The 21,714-nt window shown below is 35.3% G+C and overlaps 2 protein-coding genes across 2 annotated transcripts; both read left to right on the forward strand.

The window, feature by feature from the left end:
• Positions 1-141: 141 nt before the first annotated feature.
• Positions 142-11,967, forward strand: LOC114357472 (glutamate receptor ionotropic, kainate 2). The gene is made up of 16 exons (XM_028311086.1): positions 142-372; positions 1,035-1,175; positions 1,633-1,947; positions 2,172-2,263; positions 2,342-2,458; positions 2,675-2,863; positions 3,475-3,633; positions 3,829-4,029; positions 4,247-4,495; positions 4,644-4,867; positions 4,955-5,092; positions 6,764-6,962; positions 7,957-8,182; positions 8,579-8,694; positions 9,560-9,712; positions 11,658-11,967. The coding sequence occupies exons 1-16, from the start codon at positions 279-281 to the stop codon at positions 11,844-11,846; spliced, it is 2,802 nt and encodes a 933-aa protein (XP_028166887.1). The 5' UTR covers positions 142-278; the 3' UTR covers positions 11,847-11,967.
• A 991-nt stretch (positions 11,968-12,958) lies between these two features.
• LOC114357470 (uncharacterized) lies at positions 12,959-21,615 on the forward strand. Its single transcript, XM_028311084.1, has 3 exons — positions 12,959-13,125; positions 16,670-16,818; positions 21,348-21,615. The coding sequence occupies exons 1-3, from the start codon at positions 12,999-13,001 to the stop codon at positions 21,594-21,596; spliced, it is 525 nt and encodes a 174-aa protein (XP_028166885.1). The 5' UTR covers positions 12,959-12,998; the 3' UTR covers positions 21,597-21,615.
• The last annotated feature ends 99 nt before the right edge of the window (positions 21,616-21,714 follow it).

A 21,714-nucleotide genomic window follows, 5' to 3' on the forward strand; every position in this document is an offset into this window, starting at 1 on the left:
GTTTCTACACACATTAATTCATTAATTGGCTTCAATAGGTACTCATAAAGCTGCCAAAAAAGCGCACCAAACAGTTAAAGACCTTCGACTGAAAATTCATTCACTTTAATTCACTGAAAAAAACGAAATGCCAACTCCACTGATTTCTAATTCCGTAAACGTTTAATTTTGTTTGGGCGACTGGCTAACCAGACTTTAGTGCGCTTACGAACGGCAACAACGAGTTTAGTGAAATAACACGTGATTTAAAATGCTCAGTGAATATTATAAGTGAAATTATGTGGTTACTGTGGCTCCTTTTAGTCTTCGCTATCCCACTATGCACACCTCAGATCATTCGTACGGAGCACAAGGATATATCGTACCAAATAGGTATGTTATTCAGAGTGCCTAAAATGTAGAGAGAGAATTCTTACATTCTTCTTCAAAAATTCATATTTTTATACGTATTTGAATTACAGATTATTTAGAAAAAGGTTAGGTATAAAGGCTGTAGGGGTGTGGTGGGGAAAAGAAAATACTCAGACCAGTGATCTGAACATGATAGATTTAAGTATTTTCTTGGAAAAGAACAGACGTTCTTTTGTTTTTCTCGTTTTGTTCGTTCGTTTGGATAGACATCCAATCTTATTAAAAATCCTTTTCTTACTGGTTCTATTTTTTCTGTCTAATTTCTAATGAACATTTACTTACTTACCTGCAATTCAATATAAATTGAAGGATGGAAAAGCTGTATATTTTTCGGGAAGAAATTCCGCTTGCTTAAATTCCAATGCTTGATTTGAACTCATAATTAACTCCACATTTTCCCCACCCTGTCGATTTATGCATTTTAAACAACAAGCAAATACTTATGACGATTGACCAGTAAATAATCATTCTTTCAATGAAAATCGGTCCACAATTGACGGAGTAATCGGTGAACATACATAGAAAAAAAATACATACGTCTTAACATAGAACCTCCTCCATTTTTGAAGTCGTTTAAAAATAAACAAATCGAACTTCCTAAAATCGATTTTATTTCAATACAGCGGGCATTTTCACGTCGGATGCGCAAACACAGATGCTAGCCTTCAACGAGTCTATGCAGGGCAGCGGTCTTGACACGCTCCACCTCAGCCCGGCCTTAGTCCTGCCTTCTAGCAAAGACAGTCTCTCCGTTTGGAATGAGCGTAAGTATTAAAATTGAACTCTACGAATAACCAAAATGACAGTCACACATTCCAATTTTTTTGCTGTAGAATCTAGAGCAAAAATCTAGTCTAGATAGACTGTATTTCAGTCACATTTATTGCGACTGTGACTACTATAGGTACCTACTATAAAATAAGAAAAACCCTAAGTATTTAGTACTATGTATTTTTAATCCCTGTCTACTACATACTTATCTGGTAGGTATGTGTACATTTTTTTATTTTGTTCTACAAATATCAATATAACCAATTCTAATCATTTAAATTAACAGCTAAACAATTAACAATTCTTAAAACATTAAATTAACCTATCCTATAAATTAATACATACCTATTTGCCGCCCATTATTATCTGCTTGTCAAATTCTTTAAACAAGGATTCACAAATTATTACAAAATCAACCTTCTCATTCACTGTCCTCATCGTGTGATTCAGTGTGCTCCAACAGAAACCTGCGACCGATAGCAGTCGTCGGTCCCCAGGACCCCAAATGGGACGGGATTGTTCGCGACCAATGCGCCCTCGCCAACATCCCTCATATCCAAGCCACTTGGCAACCGTTGGACCCTGACCTGGAACTCAATGAAGAAGAAGAAGGGGAAGAAGATAGTGAAAGCGAAGAAGAAATCAGCTATAAGAAGCTGACTATTAACTTCTATCCTGATTCGGATGAGATTTCGTTGGCGTACGCAGCCTTGTTGAAATATTACAACTGGCAAAGCTTTGCAGTTCTTTATGAAGATGAAAATGGTGCGTCCCTATTGTTTTACATTAGAAATACGAGTAGTTGCTTTGTTTTACTTCAATTCTAATCATTAGGCGCATAAGACTTATGTTCTTGATCTTTTAATAATATTTCAATTTCATTGAAATAGAATGGTTAAGTGATCAAGAGGTGCAAAGTTCTCCTTTAGTATTTTTTGTACAAAATATTTTATAGCTCACATTAACTGAATTCAATCACATTTTTTTAGGACTGACAAGAATACAAAAGATTCTTGCTGAACATACGACACATTTTCCTGTAGTCATACGAAAACTGAACGTTGAGACTCATAATCGTGATGTAAGAAATATATTTCACCAAAATACTTAATTTAAATACGCCTAAAGATTTTCTACCTACCTGTGATTTTCTTTTCAGGTTTTCAAAGAATTATCTAAATATCAGCTAAATCGCATTATGATAGATTGCGATGCAAGCCGTATTTTAGACTACATGAATCAAGCTCGTGATTTAAAAATGGTCAACTATTACCAGGTAAATATTATTCAACTAAACCTTCATTAATTGTTTCCATCTAGGTATTTACTATGTACATAAATTACGTTTCAAAATAAATACTATTAGTATCCTTACAGTTCCTTATAAGATTTATACTTGAACAGTTTTTTTAGAGATGTCCTTGAAAGAGACTGTAGTTAAGAGTTTTTGGACTTGTGGTGTTTGCTAATGGCCAAAATAATCTTATTACAGCACTACATCCTAGTGACAATGGAGGCCTACATCGTGGCTGAACAGCTGACCCACTTCCACTCCAACATCACGTGGATCAGCATCACGGAGTACGACAAGCTGAAGGACGCTCAACACGCGCTGGCGCCCATGGTCGGCAAGTGGATCACCAAGCAGATGACGCCGCCGCCGCCGGTCACCGACTTCACTGTTAGTAAACTTAACAAACAAGATACAACCAAAACTGAGACCCTTAAGAGTCATGTAGGCGAGAACAACGCGTCAAACGCTAGAGCTATTCCGAACCTGTGAAACGGTACGGTCCGGCGTAGTCATAGAACTATTTTTATGACTCTGATAAGTCGTAAGCTTCAAAGCATTTTTTTAATGTGTAGAAATTTTCAATAAACTAGTGCTTATTAATTAGACCATTTGCTGCCGAAAACTTTTAAATACTTGAATAGCTGCTTAGAATATTTGGTTTGTCTTGTAATTACTTGCTTCATCATTATTATTCACAAAATATATTTTGAAACAGAAATAATATTTTTATTGATATCAGCGCTTGTCACAGAACTACGTATCAATCTTGATTACATTAATCAATTAAATGAGCTAATATTACGATATTATGAAGATGGAAAAACAATTATTCGATGATAAAAAGCTACTAATCACAGCCTACCTAGGACAATGCTAATATACCATTGATTACAAATTCTGTGTGATGTTAAGCTACATTATGGTGAGAGTCACCAGAGAAATGCATGAGCTCTTAATGGATGGTAGAAAGCAAATTATGTTTTACTTTATGTTTGCAGACCGAGGCCTTGATAATGAGCGACATAGCAAATCACCTGCTAAAGTCGCTGAAAACAATAAAAGATGAGATCACATACTTCAGGCCGAGGGCTCACATTTGTGACGCCGACGCTCAGCCCTGGCGATACGGTGCACTCTTCCAAAATGCTATACTTACGGTAATAGAATTTAAAAGGCAACATTTTAAATGTCGCTGCATTTTAATTGTCGCTGCATAACACCAAAATCGGCTGACAACATTTTTCACACGTGACTTTCGGATTCAGAGACCAAGTTTAAGTTTAGAAGCAATTAATGAATGTGTTTCTTTTTTATGAAAAGTCCTTATCATATTTTTTTTCAACCCGTTGCAGACACCTTCATACGGCGTCACAGGCAACATAGCATTCGACGAAAAAGGCAGAAGGTTCAATTACACGTTGTATGTCAATGAAATACACGTTTCTAAAATGGAAACCATCGGCACATGGTCTTCTACCAACGTCACCGAGATTCAAGAAGATAGGCCGGATGTGGAAGGCCTTGGCAGGCAGCAGAGCAGCAAGCATTTTATTGTAAGTTAGATATTGAGCACTGATTAATTTATAAATTATTTTAAGCAGTTCATGACATAATAATACAGACTGTGCCAAAAAATAGCCCACCAACCTGACATTAGAAATACTGTTAAATATACAACTTTAACTGAAGGTATTTGGAAGTGTCAATCTAGCGTACCATTTGTGGGACATCCTGTAGAGTACCTAATCGAACGGAGTTTTTATTAATTAGGTAATATCCACAAAAGCCAAACCATGGTTCTGGGACAAAGATCCGTGTGAAGGGGAAGCCTGCGATGATGACGATGGCCTACAGTACCAAGGATTCTCAGTAGATCTGATCAAGGAGATCTTCCGACTGCTCCGAGAAGAAAAGTTTAACTACACTTTCGAGTTTATGGATGGAGGGGACAAAAAAGCGGGAACAATTGACGAAATATCTAAGAAATGGACTGGTATGATTGGAGACTTGTTGGACAATGTAAGTAAATTGACCTATAGTTAAATAAGTCTATTTTTCATTAATTTGATAATGTTGAACAACTTTTTGGTCACAAACTTTGGATTGTGTCTTTTGTTCGTTGTTTTCAGCCACGAAATTCAATAAACAAAATGTTGTTTGTCTGTAGGTGGCAGACCTCGCAGTGTGCGACATAACAATAACTGAGGAGCGGAAGAAAGTGGTAGACTTTTCAGTGCCATTCATGTCCCTTGGTATCAGTATACTTTTCACGCAGAAAAAAGAAGCAGAACTAGAATTGTTCTCATTCCTCAATCCATACACCTTCGAAGTGTGGATCTACACGGCTACAGCTTACTGCGTTGTTTCTGTGATATTATTTATTTCTGCCAGGTGACTTGACTGTTAGATAAGATAATAATGCCTTTAATATCTTTAATTAAGATTGTTTATTACTTTATTAATTATTTTTCTTATCAGAATATCTCCAGCTGATTGGGAAAACCCTCAGCCGTGCGATAAAGACCCAGAGGAGCTGGAAAACATTTGGAACTTTAAAAACTGTGCGTGGTTGACAATGGGATCTATCATGACTCAAGGTTGTGATATTTTACCGAAGTAAGTTTAAGTATCTTCCATTTATATCTGGTGCTCCTGTAGTGAAGACCAAATAAACCTGATGATGATGATGATGACAATGATGATGATGGAATATAGGTTATAACAGAAATTACTTGCTACTATAGGTATGCAATCTAATCTTTTAGATTATAGTGCCTTGTAGAGTGCTCGAGGCAAATTCATCTTCACGTTGCGTCGCGTCATAAAGCAACGAGTATATTGCCGGCACCATTCTTTCATGGGCTTGTAGTCTAATAAAGCAGTTTTATAGAACACCCAAATCCCGAATGCAAGTCACCTGTCACGCTCGGTGTTTCTTATTAACTGAAACCCAATCTTATTAATATAATATTCTATTCTAACCCTGGCTGATCTATTTATTAACACACAGCCCGAACCGCGAAAATGGATCTTCCAAAATTCTTATGGCGATGAAACAGCGGTCCAAACTTTACCCGAAAACCCGTTACCCCGAATTTAACGCTAGCGAGCGAAAAATATAGTGTTACTAATAGCTAATAGACAATAACAAAGTAAATAAAAAAAGTAATACAGTGTGAGTCACGTTAAAGTGTACATATGAAAATAGATGAAACTAGACCTATTTTTATCGACAAAAAAGAGGTCAAAAAATTTTTGAGATTTTTTTTTAATTTTTTATAGAATATTTTTTCTTCCAATTACTTATTGTAAAGAAAACGTAATAACTTTTAAACTAAGCGGTATATCCTGATAAAATAAAAACAGTAATAATGCTAAATAACAGGCGATACTAAAAAAATACATAAAATACACAAAAAAGGCCAACAAATAATAAAAATTGATACTTTTTGAAAAAAATCTGCTTTGAAATTCGTGTTTTTTTGGTTATTTGATAAATTTCTCCAAAAAATGCCCCTATAACAGGTGGTTTTTATTACTTTTTATTATTCTCTATCATATTATCTTTGTAAAACCAAAAATACCATGTCTCTATCCCTATCACAACATTTGCTATGATCGTTTGAACAAAGGCCTGCAACAACATTATTCTCCGCTACAGGTAAGGAAAATTTTAATTTTAACTTAAATGCTTATTTTACTTCGAAATCTTTTGTTTTTATTTGCAATCTAACTTGTCTTTATCAAAATTACAAATCTAGAGCCATTTTCAGTTTCGTTGTTAACGAAGCGTTGAATGGCGCGCCCGGAGAGGCTTAGTTCAAACGATCATTGCAAACGTTGTGATAGGGATAGAGACATGCGATTTTAGGTTTTACGAAGGTAATACGATAGAGAATAATAAAAAGTAATAAAAACCACCGGTTATAGGGGCATTTTTTGGAGATATTGATCAAATAACCAAAAAAACACGAATTCAAAAGCAGTTTTTTTTTAAAAAGTACCATTTTTTATTATTTGTTGCCCTTTTTTGTGTATTTTATGTATTTTTTTAGTATCGCTTGTTATTTAGCATTATTACTGTTTTTATTTTATCAGGATATACCTCTTAGTTTAAAAGTTATTACGTTTTCTTTACAATAAGTAATTGGAAGAAAAAATATTCTATAAAAAATTAAAAAAAAATCTCAAAAAAATTTTGACCTCTTTTTTGTCGATAAAAATAGGTCTAGTTTCATCTATTTTCATATGTACACTTTAACGTGACTCACACTGTATAATTTTCAGAGCTTTTGGATCGCGCTGGGTTTGTAGTATGTGGTGGTTTTTCGCCATGATCGTCTGCCAGACGTACATTGCCCAGCTGTCGGCTTCCATGACGTCAGCTCTGGAAGACGAGCCTATCAACAGCGTCGAAGATCTGTTCAAGCAAAACAAAATCTTATATGGTGCTATGCAAGGTGGATCTACGCTCGAATTTTTCAAGGTATTAATAATTATGTATAGTTATTTACGATCTGAGTTACTATTATATTTCACATCAGAGCAACGCATAAAACCTACCTGTCTCATCTGTTTATATGAAAGTAGTTTGCAGTAAAAAATATGATTAGAACTCGAATATTTACTATCCTATTTCTAAAAGTACGCAGTAAGCACTTTTTTTTACAAAAAAGCTATTTCAATTCAAACTGGAATTATACAAGTAAAATTAAACACAAAAATGAATTAAATCGGAAATAATTCGTACTAAAGATTTTAGTGTTTTAATGGCTTCATTAGTTGCCCATAAAGACTCTCCTGGGTTTTCGACTTCGACTGAGTTGTGCTTAAATGGTGGGGGCCCCCGAAAGGGGCGCTTTTTCGGTTTTCCGGTTATACCGCGTAAAGGACTTACCCTATCGAAAAGTGGTCTTCCTGACGGTTGAAGGGCATTTAATCCTGCATTAAATAAGACCAAATTCATATGTTTTGAACAAACCGTTCTCGTGCAAATGTTCGGCAAAGTAGAAAATATGTGTATAATTAATGACCCTCTCCACGTCCAATGGCTCGTTACCCGCAGGCTTCCAAGTCTTGAAAAGGACCGCCTCAACCAGTGTAACCCTATCAAGGCTTACGAGCTGGATGCGCCTATCCTTGTTCGTCCCAGCCGTGCCTTAACTGCGGTTGCTGCACCTCTTCCTGGCACTCACCTGAACGACTCTGTGTTACCTACTGTGGCTGCCCCTCTTCCTTGTATCCTCCTGCACGACTACGTTGCCTAGCCGTATGCCTGGTCTAAATGTTGCGGGTTCGGGGTTTTATTGGACTAGGATAAATAAGATTCGTGCCTGGGATGGACCCAAACCTTTCAAAATAGCCTTTTTTTACGTTTTTGCATACGAACTCACACGAGCGCTGAATGACAACAAACAAGACTTTGAATTTGCTTATGCGGCGATAAATCTTTGTCTCTAATGCACGTTATATCTTTTTAGACGTCAAAAGATAAAATGTTCAAAAAAATGTACGAGAAAATGATGACGAATCCCGTGTTGGTTGCAAGTAACGACGAAGGAGTGAAGAGAGTGGTCAAAGGGAAGAATCGGTACGCCTTCTTCATGGAGTCCACCAGTATCGAGTACAAGTTGAAAAGGAACTGCGACCTCACAAAAGTGGGCGGTGAATTGGATTCAAAAGATTACGGCATAGCAATGCCGGCAAGTAAGTTTTAAGATTTTTTATTTATTTTTATGATTATTTACACAGATACAAGTAGGTAAGTACAGAAATAATTATACAGAACTGTGAGAAACAAAAATAGATCCATACTCAGCTATGTAACTGCTTACGGGAAATTCAGATAGACCAATGATACCAAAACAAAGAAAGAAAGAGAGAAAAATTTTGGTAACTGAACCAAAAATGGCACCCACTCAGCATGTGTTGCTAGGGTAGTGGTTAAATGTCGGCATAACTACAAATAAATACTTAATGCTGGATTTGTGCTAGACAGACCTGTGGCTACTGTAGTTACATAAAACAGTAGGTACTTACTGCAAATATAAATAACTCGCTTTTCTTTTCATATTCAGTTACTTTTCCCTTCTTTTATTTCAGATTCTCCTTTTCGAAGTCACATCAACAGAGCTATTTTAAGACTAAAAGAGCTAACACTTATAGATGAAATAAAAACAAAATGGTGGAACGAAAGGGATGGAGCTATGAAATGTCCCGTGAGTGTGTGGTTTGATATGTAGTTGACAAAACTAAAACAGTCTTTTTAAACAAGAGTGTATCGAAAATTTCAGCTCAATAAGTTGAGCATCTGCTTTGAAATTCTGTTGCCTCTACAATGCAAGATTTAATCCGAACATTTTTATTGCAAGTTTGATAAAATCTTGTAAATACTTATAGCCCTCCTATAAAGTCCTCCTATTGCCAGTAGCACACACACACACACACACACACACACACACACACACACACACACACACACACACACACACACACACACACACACACACACACACACACACACACACACACACACACACACACACACACACACACACACACACACACACACACACACACACACACACACACACACACACACACACACACACACACACACACACACACACACACACACACACACACACACACACACACACACACACACACACACACACACACACACACACACACACACACACACACACACACACACACACACACACACACACACACACACACACACACACACACACACACACACACACACACACACACACACACACACACACACACACACACACACACACACACACACACACACACACACACACACACACACACACACACACACACACACACACACACACACACACACACACACACACACACACACACACACACACACACACACACACACACACACACACACACACACACACACACACACACACACACACACACACACACACACACACACACACACACACACACACAGTATACCTACTATGATACTTAGTTAAAACAAATCATTTATTTATTTTCAAGCCTTAACTCCTAACGTAAACTTTCATTAATTTCCAGGAGGCGAATGACACTGACGAGGTAGAAGGGTCACTTGGAATGGAGAACCTAATGGGTGCTTTTTTGGTGCTTATCGTAGGAATGGTGTTCTGTCTGTTTGTCACCGCGCTCGAATTCTTGAACGAAGTCCGGAACATCGTTGTTCGTGAACAGGTTCGTTGGGAATGTAGCCTATTTTTTAAAAATGCCAAATTAATGGTTCTATAGAGCCGGACTACTAATTAATTTCTGGTAAGCGTAGGTTCGATCTCCACACAATGCAACTATTTGTGCGTAATGCGGGTACATAATAATATCTATGTAATTAAAAAAAAGATTTGAATATGTTCCTATCTATTTTCCGTGCAAAATGTCCAAGATATTCGACGGCATGTATTTAAATGATCTTTTTAAATTAGCAAAAACGGCAAATAAAAAAATCTAAATGGTCATCTATTTTAATGATTGATCCTCTTTCTTTGAGACATAAAATAAATGAAATCGATCGATATTTTAATCTCTTTTGAACTACGCAAAGGTACAGTACCTCTAGTAGGAAAAACTTTCGAGTTCGTTTCGTTGCGTATTCAAAGTGTCATCGAAAAATTTTGTATGAAAAATTAAACAGCGCCCCCTATATTATAGCCGCCCTAGGGGGCGCTGTTTAATTTTTCATACAAAATTTTTCGATGACACTTTGAATACGCAACGAAACGAACTCGAAAGTTTTTCCTACTAGAGGTACTGTACCTTTGCGTAGTTCAAAAGAGATTAAAATATCGATCGATTTCATTTATTTTATGTCTCAAAGAAAGAGGATCAATCATTAAAATAGATGACCATTTAGATTTTTTTATTTGCCGTTTTTGCTAATTTAAAAAGATCATTTAAATACATGCCGTCGAATATCTTGGACATTTTGCACGGAAAATAGATAGGAACATATTCAAATCTTTTTTTTAATTACATAGATATTATTATGTACCCGCATTACGCACAAATAGTTGCATTGTGTGGAGATCGAACCTACGCTTACCAGAAATTAATTAGTAGTCCGGCTCTATAGAACCATTAATTTGGCATTTTTAAAAAATAGGCTACATTCCCAACGAACCTGTTCACGAACAACGATGTTCCGGACTTCGTTCAAGAATTCGAGCGCGGTGACAAACAGACAGAACACCATTCCTACGATAAGCACCAAAAAAGCACCCATTAGGTTCTCCATTCCAAGTGACCCTTCTACCTCGTCAGTGTCATTCGCCTCCTGGAAATTAATGAAAGTTTACGTTAGGAGTTAAGGCTTGAAAATAAATAAATGATTTGTTTTAACTAAGTATCATAGTAGGTATACTGTGTGTGTGTGTGTGTGTGTGTGTGTGTGTGNCCAATGACGGACGATTGTCACTCAACCACAAAGTACCTACCGCGGAAATTAAAAAATATTTTTAATTAAAAATATTAACCAATAATATTTTTAGTTAGATCAAATATATTTTAAAGTTAAGTTATACATTGATCGAAATGTATTTATTAGGTGATCAATATTAAAAGGCAAACTTGATATAAAAATCATCAAATCAACAAAATTAAAGATCAATAACTAAAAAAGAGGATCAAATATTATTTTTGTTTACCAAATATTAAAAGAGTATGTTAAACATAAATATTATGTTACCTTAAATGAAGATCATTCATAATTTATCCGTAGATCAACTAATATAGACCCAATAATTAATATAAAGATAAAATATAATAAAATACATCATTTATTTTTAAAAGTGCACATACAAAAAAGATCAATTAGTTTTTAGAGGATCAAATAATATTGTCCCATATTCGACCACGAATGCTTTCTAACCTTCCATTAAAATCTAAATAACAGTGGGAATCGGATAGAAATTCATTGCTTAGTAAAAAAACAATGGAGTAGTAGCTTTCTGAATTTACTACATAAAATACACAGCGATACTCGTAAAGTAAAAGACACCCATAACAATCTTCTTGAACTATAACTCGAAACTCTTAACAAAACCTGATTTGCTCTATGCATCTACGAGTACCCGAAATGTCTCAAAAACTTCGCATTTTCTAGAGCACTTCCAACTTTATGTCACAGGTGAGCCACAAGGAAGTCATAATAAAGGAACTGAAGTGGTCGCTGAACTTCTTCCAGCTTCAGAAGCCAGTTTTGAGGAATCCGAGTCGAGCGCCCTCTATCGCCTCCTCCACCGAAACGGAGTACAGGATGGAAAAACAATCGGCCCTCATTGAAAACTTTTTGGAGTTCGAAAAGGAGACCCAATAATGATTTTTGACAGCTGGATTACTAACCTCATTTTTAGAGAAACTTTAGATCAAACTTTTTGGTTGAGCTGATGTTTTATTAATGTTGGTTGCCTATTGTAGTAACTTATTACATATAGTTCTTTTGTTATACAGTTTTATCAATATCATTCACCTCCTTGATCACAATGTGTACTTACCTAACCACATTTCCTGCAGTTTTCCTTTTGTCAAAGATCGAGAAAACTAATCAGAAATTTTCATATAATCATATCTAAACAAGTAGAAGAAGGCAGCAGGAAGTGGATAAATTATGTTCTTACAATAACTTTTAAACTTTACTCCTTTCTCTTAACTGATGATTTCTATTAGGTATATTAATTGCAAAAATATATTAAATGTGACAAAAGATAACAAAGAAAAATGTTGTGTGAATTGTTTATCCAAACTTTATACTTTTTATGCTTGTTTTGGCGGAATTCACGAGATTAACGTCAAAGATTAATTTCAAAGCACCGTTCATTGCGTATTTTGTTTTTAATCAATTAATTGCCTATCATTACTTCTGACGTCACAATATCAGAAATTCACTGTCTTATTAAAACATCGAATTACAGGTGGGACTAATTACAATACGCTTATTTGATAAGTTATCAATATAAGGTAGGATATCGATTCTAATAAATCTTATAAAGAAAATCAATAATCATTACGTAGGTTCTTAGGTAGAGCAGATACTGTATGCTAACAAAAGATATTCCAAAAAGTATTGCATGTAAGTATGTAGGGTCAGTTCATGTGCCAATGTTAATGCACCGGGCTGATGATCAGTCAGTCTGGGCGTGAATGGATCTCCCTCTCAACAAATAAAAGCCGATTTCAAAAGGAGTTTTAAGAGCTGATAACTGACATCCGGGGGTCTGCACGTGCTGCCAAACGCGGCGATTATCGCGGCGACGCACGCGACTCTCCATCGGAAATGTGGGAGCTGGCGGAAGCCCGCACTACTATTAATGCTACTACTAACAGTGTACACCCACGGTGCAAAATCGCGAATGGTATACCTTGACGCGTCAATACATCGGCAAGTAAATTTGATCCGAAGTGTGATAGAGATCGTTGCGAATGTAGATTAGGGATCGCCCGATGTGCGCGGTCGCCTGCGCAGCAATCAATGCAGTGGCGAAAGAACGCCGAATATGATCGAGGATTAGTGGTGCGAGAGCCACGGTGCGAGATGGCCGTGTCGTGGTACGCTGTGGTGTTGCTCGCCGCCACCGTTCTCGGGGCGTCCATTGCGCGTGAGTTGATTTTTTTTGTTTACAAAATATGACATTAAAATTTATCTTCAGTGTAATTTGCATTTGTTTCCATTGATAATTTTGTAAGTGAACGTTACAATTTAATTTAACTGCGAATTTAAAAACAAACAGAAGGAAATTCGTAAAAACACCGACGATGGTGACAACCGGTATTTACCTTAGGTTATTCAGCGAAAACGATCCAGGAAGCACGCAAATGGAGGGACCATGAGAAACAATACCCGTGAATTTTCACAGTGATTTCTACATCGGAAAAAAAATACATGTGTGTTTAATTAGGTAGGTACCTGATGATGACACCAACATGTGATTGTGAAAATAAACGTAAACAGAGTAGATCAAATGTAATACTCAGGCCCACTGAGAACAAGCCTTAAGATATTGATCTTAAAATATTTTTATACAAAGAAACTACTTTTTCTCTGAAATTGTCATTTGTAACTCTTGTATCCTGCGGATGCAGCGTATCTACTTTTAATGTTATGTATAATATATTGTTTAATTAGTATGTAGAGTCTTCACTTGTCGTAAGTATTTTTTATGCAAGCCATTCACTAGCGACTTTGTTATGACACAACTGTTGTAAGAAGAATAACTTTGCAAGAAAAATAAGTTAATTAAATTACGATAATAATTATTACCTTTCGCGCAAACCCAAATATTTAAATTACGACGTTGACGTTATCACATCGTATCGCTAAAATATTTTAAATGTAGGTACCTACTTTGTTTGCCTAAACATCAATATCATTGACATTGTAGTTAACGATATTGAAGATATTTTCATTCAAGAGTAACTCTTTCGTAACTTTATCAAGATACGGCAGTTTCAAGGCAAATGTGACCAAAAGTATCGAAATAACAATAATTTAAAAGATAGCGCCGGTAACCTACTTTTTGATACTTTTTGGTATAGCTAACTGAGATGTCATAATTGGTGACTAATTAGGTAATAGGGGTAATTAGATAGTAGGAATTAGGGGTAATAAATAGGAATGAACCCCAAAACTCTCAAAAGGTAGTCGTATAAATATTACTCAATACTTGCTCTGATTTATGTCTGGATTGCTGGGTACCTAAATTACGCCTTACAGGTTTTTGTACCTAAGTTATTTGGCATTCATGAAAGTATGAAAGTGTACCTAAATCATAGAGTCAAGCTTTGACTGGATCCCAAGCCATAAATAAATGTTTGTATTCTAAGGAGAAAATTATTTAAATTTGTCTTAAGGTACCTTTTTACCTATGCTGCTGAAAAGTATCTGATGAAATTGTGCAGAAAAAAAGTAAACAAAGAACTAAGCAGGTCGAACTAATAACTCAATCGCGTCACTAAGTAGTTATCAAAATCACTTAATCACAACGGAATCGGAAATATTTCTGTAGTTCAGGAAGATATCGTCAAGTGTGAAAGTGCATGCAGATAATATCCACATATTAGTTGCAGCATCGGCCATGGCGAACGCGGAAGGTGTAGGTACTGATTGTGCAACACGTTGCGTGTGTAATTCTAATTACTTATTTACTGTGATGGCGGACTGATCAGCCCTTGTCGTGGGCACGAGAAGAAAAGTGAGCAATTACATGCACGTTTAGACAAAGCAATTTGAAGTACGCGTATAATACCACAGAATAATAAATAAGTACTACATATTCAAAGAATGATCCTTGAATAAACCTAAAACTTTACAGGATCATGAAGAATAAAGTTATTACTTAGATAAAAAAACTGGTTTAAATAATATTTTGAGAAAACAAATATTATACACTATTGTCACATACTTAATTACCGAAGTCGTCGAAGTAATGACACAAAAAACAACTAAATCGTCTCAAAATATTTTGTTTGTTTGACAAAATATTTTCAGCATAAATAGTGTACGAGTGGCATTATGTTATAAAATACTTTTATAAAGTAATCAAGTAATTACAACGAGTAAAGGATTCATCTTCATAATACTTTAAATTGCAATGTTTACTTTTACTTAATCAAATGCTATATAAATAGTAGAATCGATTAATTGAAAAGTAACCAGCTTCACTTTTCAATAACTAATCAAGATTTGTAATTAATTGTACAAATCTGTAGAAACAGGCGAGATCAAAGCAGTAAATTGATATTAATAGAAGTTGCTCGCAAACTAAGTAATATAATTTTAGTTTCAATGAAACATTCTTGTGTTATTTGTTTTACGCGTAATAACGAAAACGCATACCAGTTGCGTTTCAGCATCATCGCACACATTTTCATTTTAACGGTGTTCAAAATTAATTACATTTTCAGTGTCATTGCCATCATCATTTCCACAGGCCACTACCATCTTAGTCTGAAAAAAAGGAAGACTGTATTTGCAACAAATAGTAAATTTACAAAACATATTATATAATATCACCTTCTTACTTCTAATCCCTGTATTCCTAGTCTAGGGGTATTTCTTCTTAGTAGGTAACATTTTGATTCGATTCAAGATCGTTATCGTTTCGCTACGTCAGAAGAATCACAAGGGTGATATTTGCGACCAAACTAAGTGGTAAAGCTCTGTAACTATAGTAGGTTTTTCCTTCTTACATTCGGTTAAACTTGGATGATAGGTATTTCTCGGAACAAAGCAGTATCAATTTACAGTTGGATGTCTGTAAGACGGTCATCTACCCACGAAATATCCCATGCTACATAAATATTCATATTTCATTACATTTCAGTGTCAATGGTCCCATACAGCGTGCCCCCATCGGACACCACGCTAAAATCGAGCCGAATCATACGCACACTCAAACGTGTATGTACGTACGTGCACGTGTCAGATGCACGAAACCGGTCGATGGTGGCACATTACGTGTAAATACATTTCCATGTTATGCTAAGTCTAGAAATTCTTAAGTGTAAGCATTGTCATAAAAATGCAATAAAATTGGTAATAATGTTCAATATTTGTTTATGTTAATGTAGACAATTTCAATAACACGTGGAAGATATAAAATTGGTTCGTAATTATCATTAGCGATGTAATTTTATTTTTATAATTTATTGTTATTTTTATGACTTCCAGTTACACTTAAAATGTGTCCTCTAGACTTAGCAATATTGCACCTATAATTTGGTGGATGGTAGCACTTAACATTCTATAATGAAAACATAAGTACGAGTATCAATTTTTATTTGATTACGGTAACAAGTACTAAACAACCATTGAAAAGGAAGGAAAAAATAGGACGCCTAAAACGTTATTAATTCAGTACATTTCCTATCAACACATCGATAATCATGATTCTGGTGGTGGATAACCCTAGAGGAAAAGTCCTAAATAATTTTAATTTACTATTTAGAATTCTTATAAATTAAATTATTTTGGTAATAAAATGAGGTTAACGGGATTCTATTGTCTGTATGTTCTTTAGCTGTAAAGGTAGGTTAGAGATTTTCTACCTTACTTAACTATTCTGATTTACAGCATGGAACTTAAAATGTAGACATAGCCCAAGTTAATCCGCCTGTTCAAACTGTCTTAAATTTCCCCAACAGCGGAGAAGCAGGCCCTAGAGAACTCAACGTGCGGTCGTGTTTGGCTCACAGTGCACTCCCCCGAGATCCGACAAAACGCGGGGCGAAGGCTGCTCGACGCATTGGAGCTTAACTGGGACTTCAATGGCTGTTCTAACGTTCCTAGACAGGTAAATAAAGGAGTTAATAATAGAAATAATAGAGATAACGACGATAACTGGTTACTAAGTGAAACGGCAGCGGACTGGCAGATTCTGAAATCGAGGAACGCTTGTTGGCAAACCATCTCCTAACACAAGCATATATTTTGGAGGGGTTAGCAGATATAAGTTGTTGCAATTCACGAAGGCGAGTGAGCTTTACATGTGTGGTGGCTCGCTACTGTTCGTTTTTCAAAAGTTTTGACAGACATTACACTATCGTTATGTGCATGTACACGTACACACACAAGTAAAGCTCGCTCGCCTTTGTGAGTTGCAAGAACTTATAATTTAACGACAACTCTAACTTAGTAGCAACCTTTAAAAAATACTTTAAATGTAGCAATCTAAAGTGGCAGAGAGTCGACCTTATCAGACGCAAAACCGACAAAAGGTGGATCAATCGGGTTCTTGAATAGAGATCACGGCAAAAGTAGTGTAGGACATACATGCTCAATGAACCGACGACCTCGAGGAGATATCTGATCAGCGACTGGTTAAAAAAAACTAGAGATCGTACTTTAATAAATTAATATCCTTGGACATTTTACACTGCGCCTCTAGTCCCAAACTAAGCAAATCTTGTACTAGGTACTTTGTAGCGTAGGTATCTTCCGTCCGAAGTGGACGATGAAGAGAAAAGTTTAAATAAAGCTTAGGTTATAAGTAGGTACTTTTTGTGCTATAGTGATCATCGTCACCTTCTAGAAATTTTCTAATCTAGGCCTATTAAATATATTTCTAATTATTCCACGACAGCTCAGTAATTTATCATTAGTATTTGGTATTCATTTATTTATTGCATCATATGTATGTATGTAGGTAAGGTAAACATATGGGCCCTGCAAGGGCATTGCAATTTTACTCGTATCTACAATAGCAAAATAAATGAATAATTGATGTTATAACAATTTGGAATTTAGTTAAAAAAAATTAAAAACTGTTGTGTAGGTACTGGGCCGACCAACTTTTTTATAAAGTCTCTCCAGGAAAGAAAAAAAAAATTTCTAATAATTATTATAATACTTAAAAGAATGTATTGGTATTTGGAACCCACTTTCGTTTTTATTTTCAAAGCTTGTAAAAGCTAATTGACACAGAGCTTTTATTTACATTTTTCAAAGGGGCAAAAGCATCATCAAAACCTTTTTATTATTTTGTTGATTTTTACGTTAATTAATAAAGCCCGCCGTAATTACAGGGATCCACAACCTGATTCGGCAAAACAGATTACTACAAACAACGTTTCGGACACGGCAATTAAACTAATCTATGTATTACATGCTCATTTGTGTGGACACGGGCATTACAATAAGGCCTTGCTGTTTTACATACAATCTCTATGTAGATTGTAGATCCTAACAATGCAATGGTTTGAGCTTTATTTTATTTATAAACATATTGTTTGTTTGTTTAAAAATACCCAATGATTCCTTAATGCATTGTAATTTATTATGGTAATTGTCGTAAATTAACAACATTTAAACGGTTTCCAAAAGCTAATATTGAATATTTGAGAAACGACATTCCAATATTTTTTTTATGTTTTTTCCGGGTATGTACTTGTATAATATACTTAGCTATTTTAAGCAAACGAAGGTACCTTTACATTGGAAGGACGTTTCTCAAATAAATATTGTTTATTTTTTTACTGTTTGTTTTAGTTTTATTAATTAGTGCTCATAAATTTCGTAATGTGACCAGGATATATGCCACGATGATGTAATGTTTTTAATTTGAGCGTTTTCTATTAACTTTATAAAGTTATAATTAAATTGATAATCTCTTGACGCGTTTTTTAATAACGTTATTATTATGTCTAATTAAAAATAATGATAACAGTTTCTTTTTAAAATCAACACTTCGTTATCATATTATTATACCTATTAGTTCCAGTAAAAGAATAGCAACATTGTATGTGCATAATGGTCGGCATAAAGAAAACTTATAATCCGATAAAAAGTGAATCAAAGGTTATTTGATTTTTTATTACTTATTATTTGTTTATGTAGTTACAAGTATAAGTAGGTACTTGTATGAACTAAAACTCTCCATCAGAAACAGTCATGGGTACCTTAAAAGCTTCAAACTAATTCGTAGTCCTTTAAATACATATTTTTAGAGTAAGACTATAATAAGCTCCGGAGTCGTGCTCCTGCAGTGGTAACTAAATAAGTACTTAAGGTGATGATGATGATGATAAATAAGCTCTGAAACAAAAAAACAGGAGCAACTAGGCTAATTCATATCACTGAGCGTTCAGAGCTAATCCTTTTTATTTGCATTGTCACCATTTTTAGACTATAAATATTACGTTATGATTTTCACTACATCCATCATAAACATATACGCAGTTCGCTAAACGACGCACAACACGGCTTATTATAGGTCACAGATCATGCCAATGGTCTCCCGCCCCTGACACCAGCGCCGAATCATCTGATTGAAAACAATAATGTCATTGTACCACGTGACGTCACGCAGTTAAGCCAATCACGAGCCATTCTTAACAACATCATTGCAGGATAAAGTCGCATTTCTCGACCAAATCTAATAAATTATATCGCCTTCCTCATTATGGTACAATTTCTTGCGGTTGATGATTACGCAGAGCGTTCAGTTTGCGACGTACTTTGTCATGTCAATAGGTAGAGTTGTTTTTATTTAATTTAGTAAGTAGGTACACATGCACGTACTACGAATAATTCACATGAAACCTGTAAAGTGTTTTTTACAAACTAAACCATTATGCATAATAGGTATTTACAAAGTTACCCTTTTAATCATTTCAGGTTTTTATCACCTGAAATCGTACTTGTAAACAAAACCTACATATCTATAAATAATCTTGTATAAAAAAGGTAAATAGGCTGCATGACTGCATTCTATTCTAAGTGCCTGCATAAAATTACATAACCAAAATCAATTTTCTTCAAGCCAGTTGAACCACTGTTTGGACAAACTATTTTTTGTGGCAAACTCTACTTTTTGTTCTGAAAAAAATTTTTCTGCATCGTTACATTTAACTGACCTACTCGTTGGCATCAATTATTCAGATTTAGTGTGGCCCACTATTCAGGCTTATGTAACGCTGGACGTGACAAGAGTCCATTGAGTTTTTATTCGCGGCATCACCATTCATTGTGCTGCGACCGATGCGTTACGACACGTAACATTCAAAGTACAGGCCACAGAACATAACACTTACTACCTAGTTGCAAAATAACACCTAATACATCTTCATAAGACACAACAGTGTTAGCGTGACGTGCTATCAGTACGTAGTATCATGTTCGTACAGTCAACACGAAACTGTTCCGTATTGCGTTAACCAACGGACAAGTAAAACAGAAAGATTTAAGTGCAAACCACACGATAGTATTCGTAGTAACTATAGATACTATTAAAATTATCCAATAAATCAAAATCTAATATAACTCTTCGATACAAAAAGTGCTCGCACAAATTAATTTCATACAACTTTGTTCGACAAGGAAATCTTATTTAATAAATATAATCGGAAACATTGGATAGCGATTTAAGCAATTACACCTGAATGTCCTAGCGTGCGTATCTTTTAAAAAACAATTTCCCATTTCATTTAAAACGAATACCTATCATGTTTTCTTTATATTAATTACAATATTCTTCTTATAATTTTCACAACTTATTTAAAATTATCTATGTTACCACTTAACGCATGAAAGATTCATTTTACGTTTTACATTGCAAAATCAAATCATTTTCAATCATCACTGAATATATGAATGCACATTAGATTGACGTCTTATGTAGGTAATTTGCGTAATTCTTTCTTAATTATATAAACGCTGTAACATCCTGTATTTAACTTCCCCGTAGTTGGTAATTAAACTGAAAAAAACATATTTTATTGTGGTGAAAATAAACTTAATCAAATACCTACCTACTTATGTTATTGGTTCGAATCACTAATGCAAATATAGAACAACAAACCACATTTGGAGGATTCTAACATCTATATTCAGGACCGTTTGGTGAAATACAAAAGCTGGATGTGAATCATATTCCATGAATGTCTTGAATAATTGTCTCCAAATAAGCTATGCAACAGAAGAATTATCAAGGGGAGGTAACTCTTTGAATTCGACCAACTAGCTACGAGTACCTCAGAATTAATGTTCTGGGACTTAATGTATTCATGCAAAGACACCTTATGACCAAAGATTTACGAAGGATTTAAGAAGGCGTCTGAAGAGTAACTTTAAAATGGAATCAGAATTATTATTATACCGACATATAATATGTGGAAACTCTAGAATTGTAACATTGTTAATTCCAGACTATCTAGCTGTCGGCTTAAACAATAAATTACATTCCAAGAGAACTTCTTTCAGCAGTCGGCTAATGTTGATTATTAAATTACGATCATCTATTCGTCATTCATCATTCATTAAAGTTTTGTAATAAAAGATTAAGTGTTACATATTTATAACAATGTTTCAATATTTCATTCACAGATAGGCCTATTCGAAAGTAGGCCCTCATCATGGGCGAATGCCTTAGAAATCCACCAAGTGAACTCGGCGGACGGGTTCGTAGTCACCGAGATCTCCTTAGGCGAGGCCACGCTGCCCGGGGCCTGGTTGACAGGCCCGGGTCAAAAGGGCCCACAATGCCTGTGGCCCTGGATCGCCGCGGGAGACAACGAAATCCAAGCCCACAACTGCTTGAAGATACAGCCGACGTGGATGGAGGACCATGCGTAAGTTTAGATTTTGAAACTTTGGATATATCTCCTAAAAATGTTTTTATAAATAACGATAACTATGCTATTAAAAGACAAATAAACACAAATCACACTTAAAGCTCATATTCATGTCATTT

This window comes from Ostrinia furnacalis, unplaced genomic scaffold, assembly GCF_004193835.3.
Source record: "Ostrinia furnacalis isolate ACB-3 unplaced genomic scaffold, ASM419383v2 OfSCF3159, whole genome shotgun sequence".
Classification (NCBI taxonomy): Eukaryota; Metazoa; Arthropoda; class Insecta; order Lepidoptera; family Crambidae; genus Ostrinia; species Ostrinia furnacalis.

Excerpts from the sequence above, each read along its gene's own strand:
- LOC114357472 (XM_028311086.1), top strand. The coding sequence starts at position 279 with ATGTGGTTACTGTGGCTCCTTTTAGTCTTCGCTATCCCACTATGCACA. Across the intron at positions 2,264-2,341 it reads TTGAGACTCATAATCGTGAT|GTTTTCAAAGAATTATCTAA; the intron begins GTAAGAAATATA and ends TTTTCTTTTCAG. Across the intron at positions 4,496-4,643 it reads TTGGAGACTTGTTGGACAAT|GTGGCAGACCTCGCAGTGTG; the intron begins GTAAGTAAATTG and ends GTTTGTCTGTAG.
- LOC114357470 (XM_028311084.1), top strand. The coding sequence starts at position 12,999 with ATGCAGTGGCGAAAGAACGCCGAATATGATCGAGGATTAGTGGTGCGA. Across the intron at positions 13,126-16,669 it reads TCTCGGGGCGTCCATTGCGC|CGGAGAAGCAGGCCCTAGAG; the intron begins GTGAGTTGATTT and ends TTTCCCCAACAG. Across the intron at positions 16,819-21,347 it reads GTTCTAACGTTCCTAGACAG|ATAGGCCTATTCGAAAGTAG; the intron begins GTAAATAAAGGA and ends TTTCATTCACAG.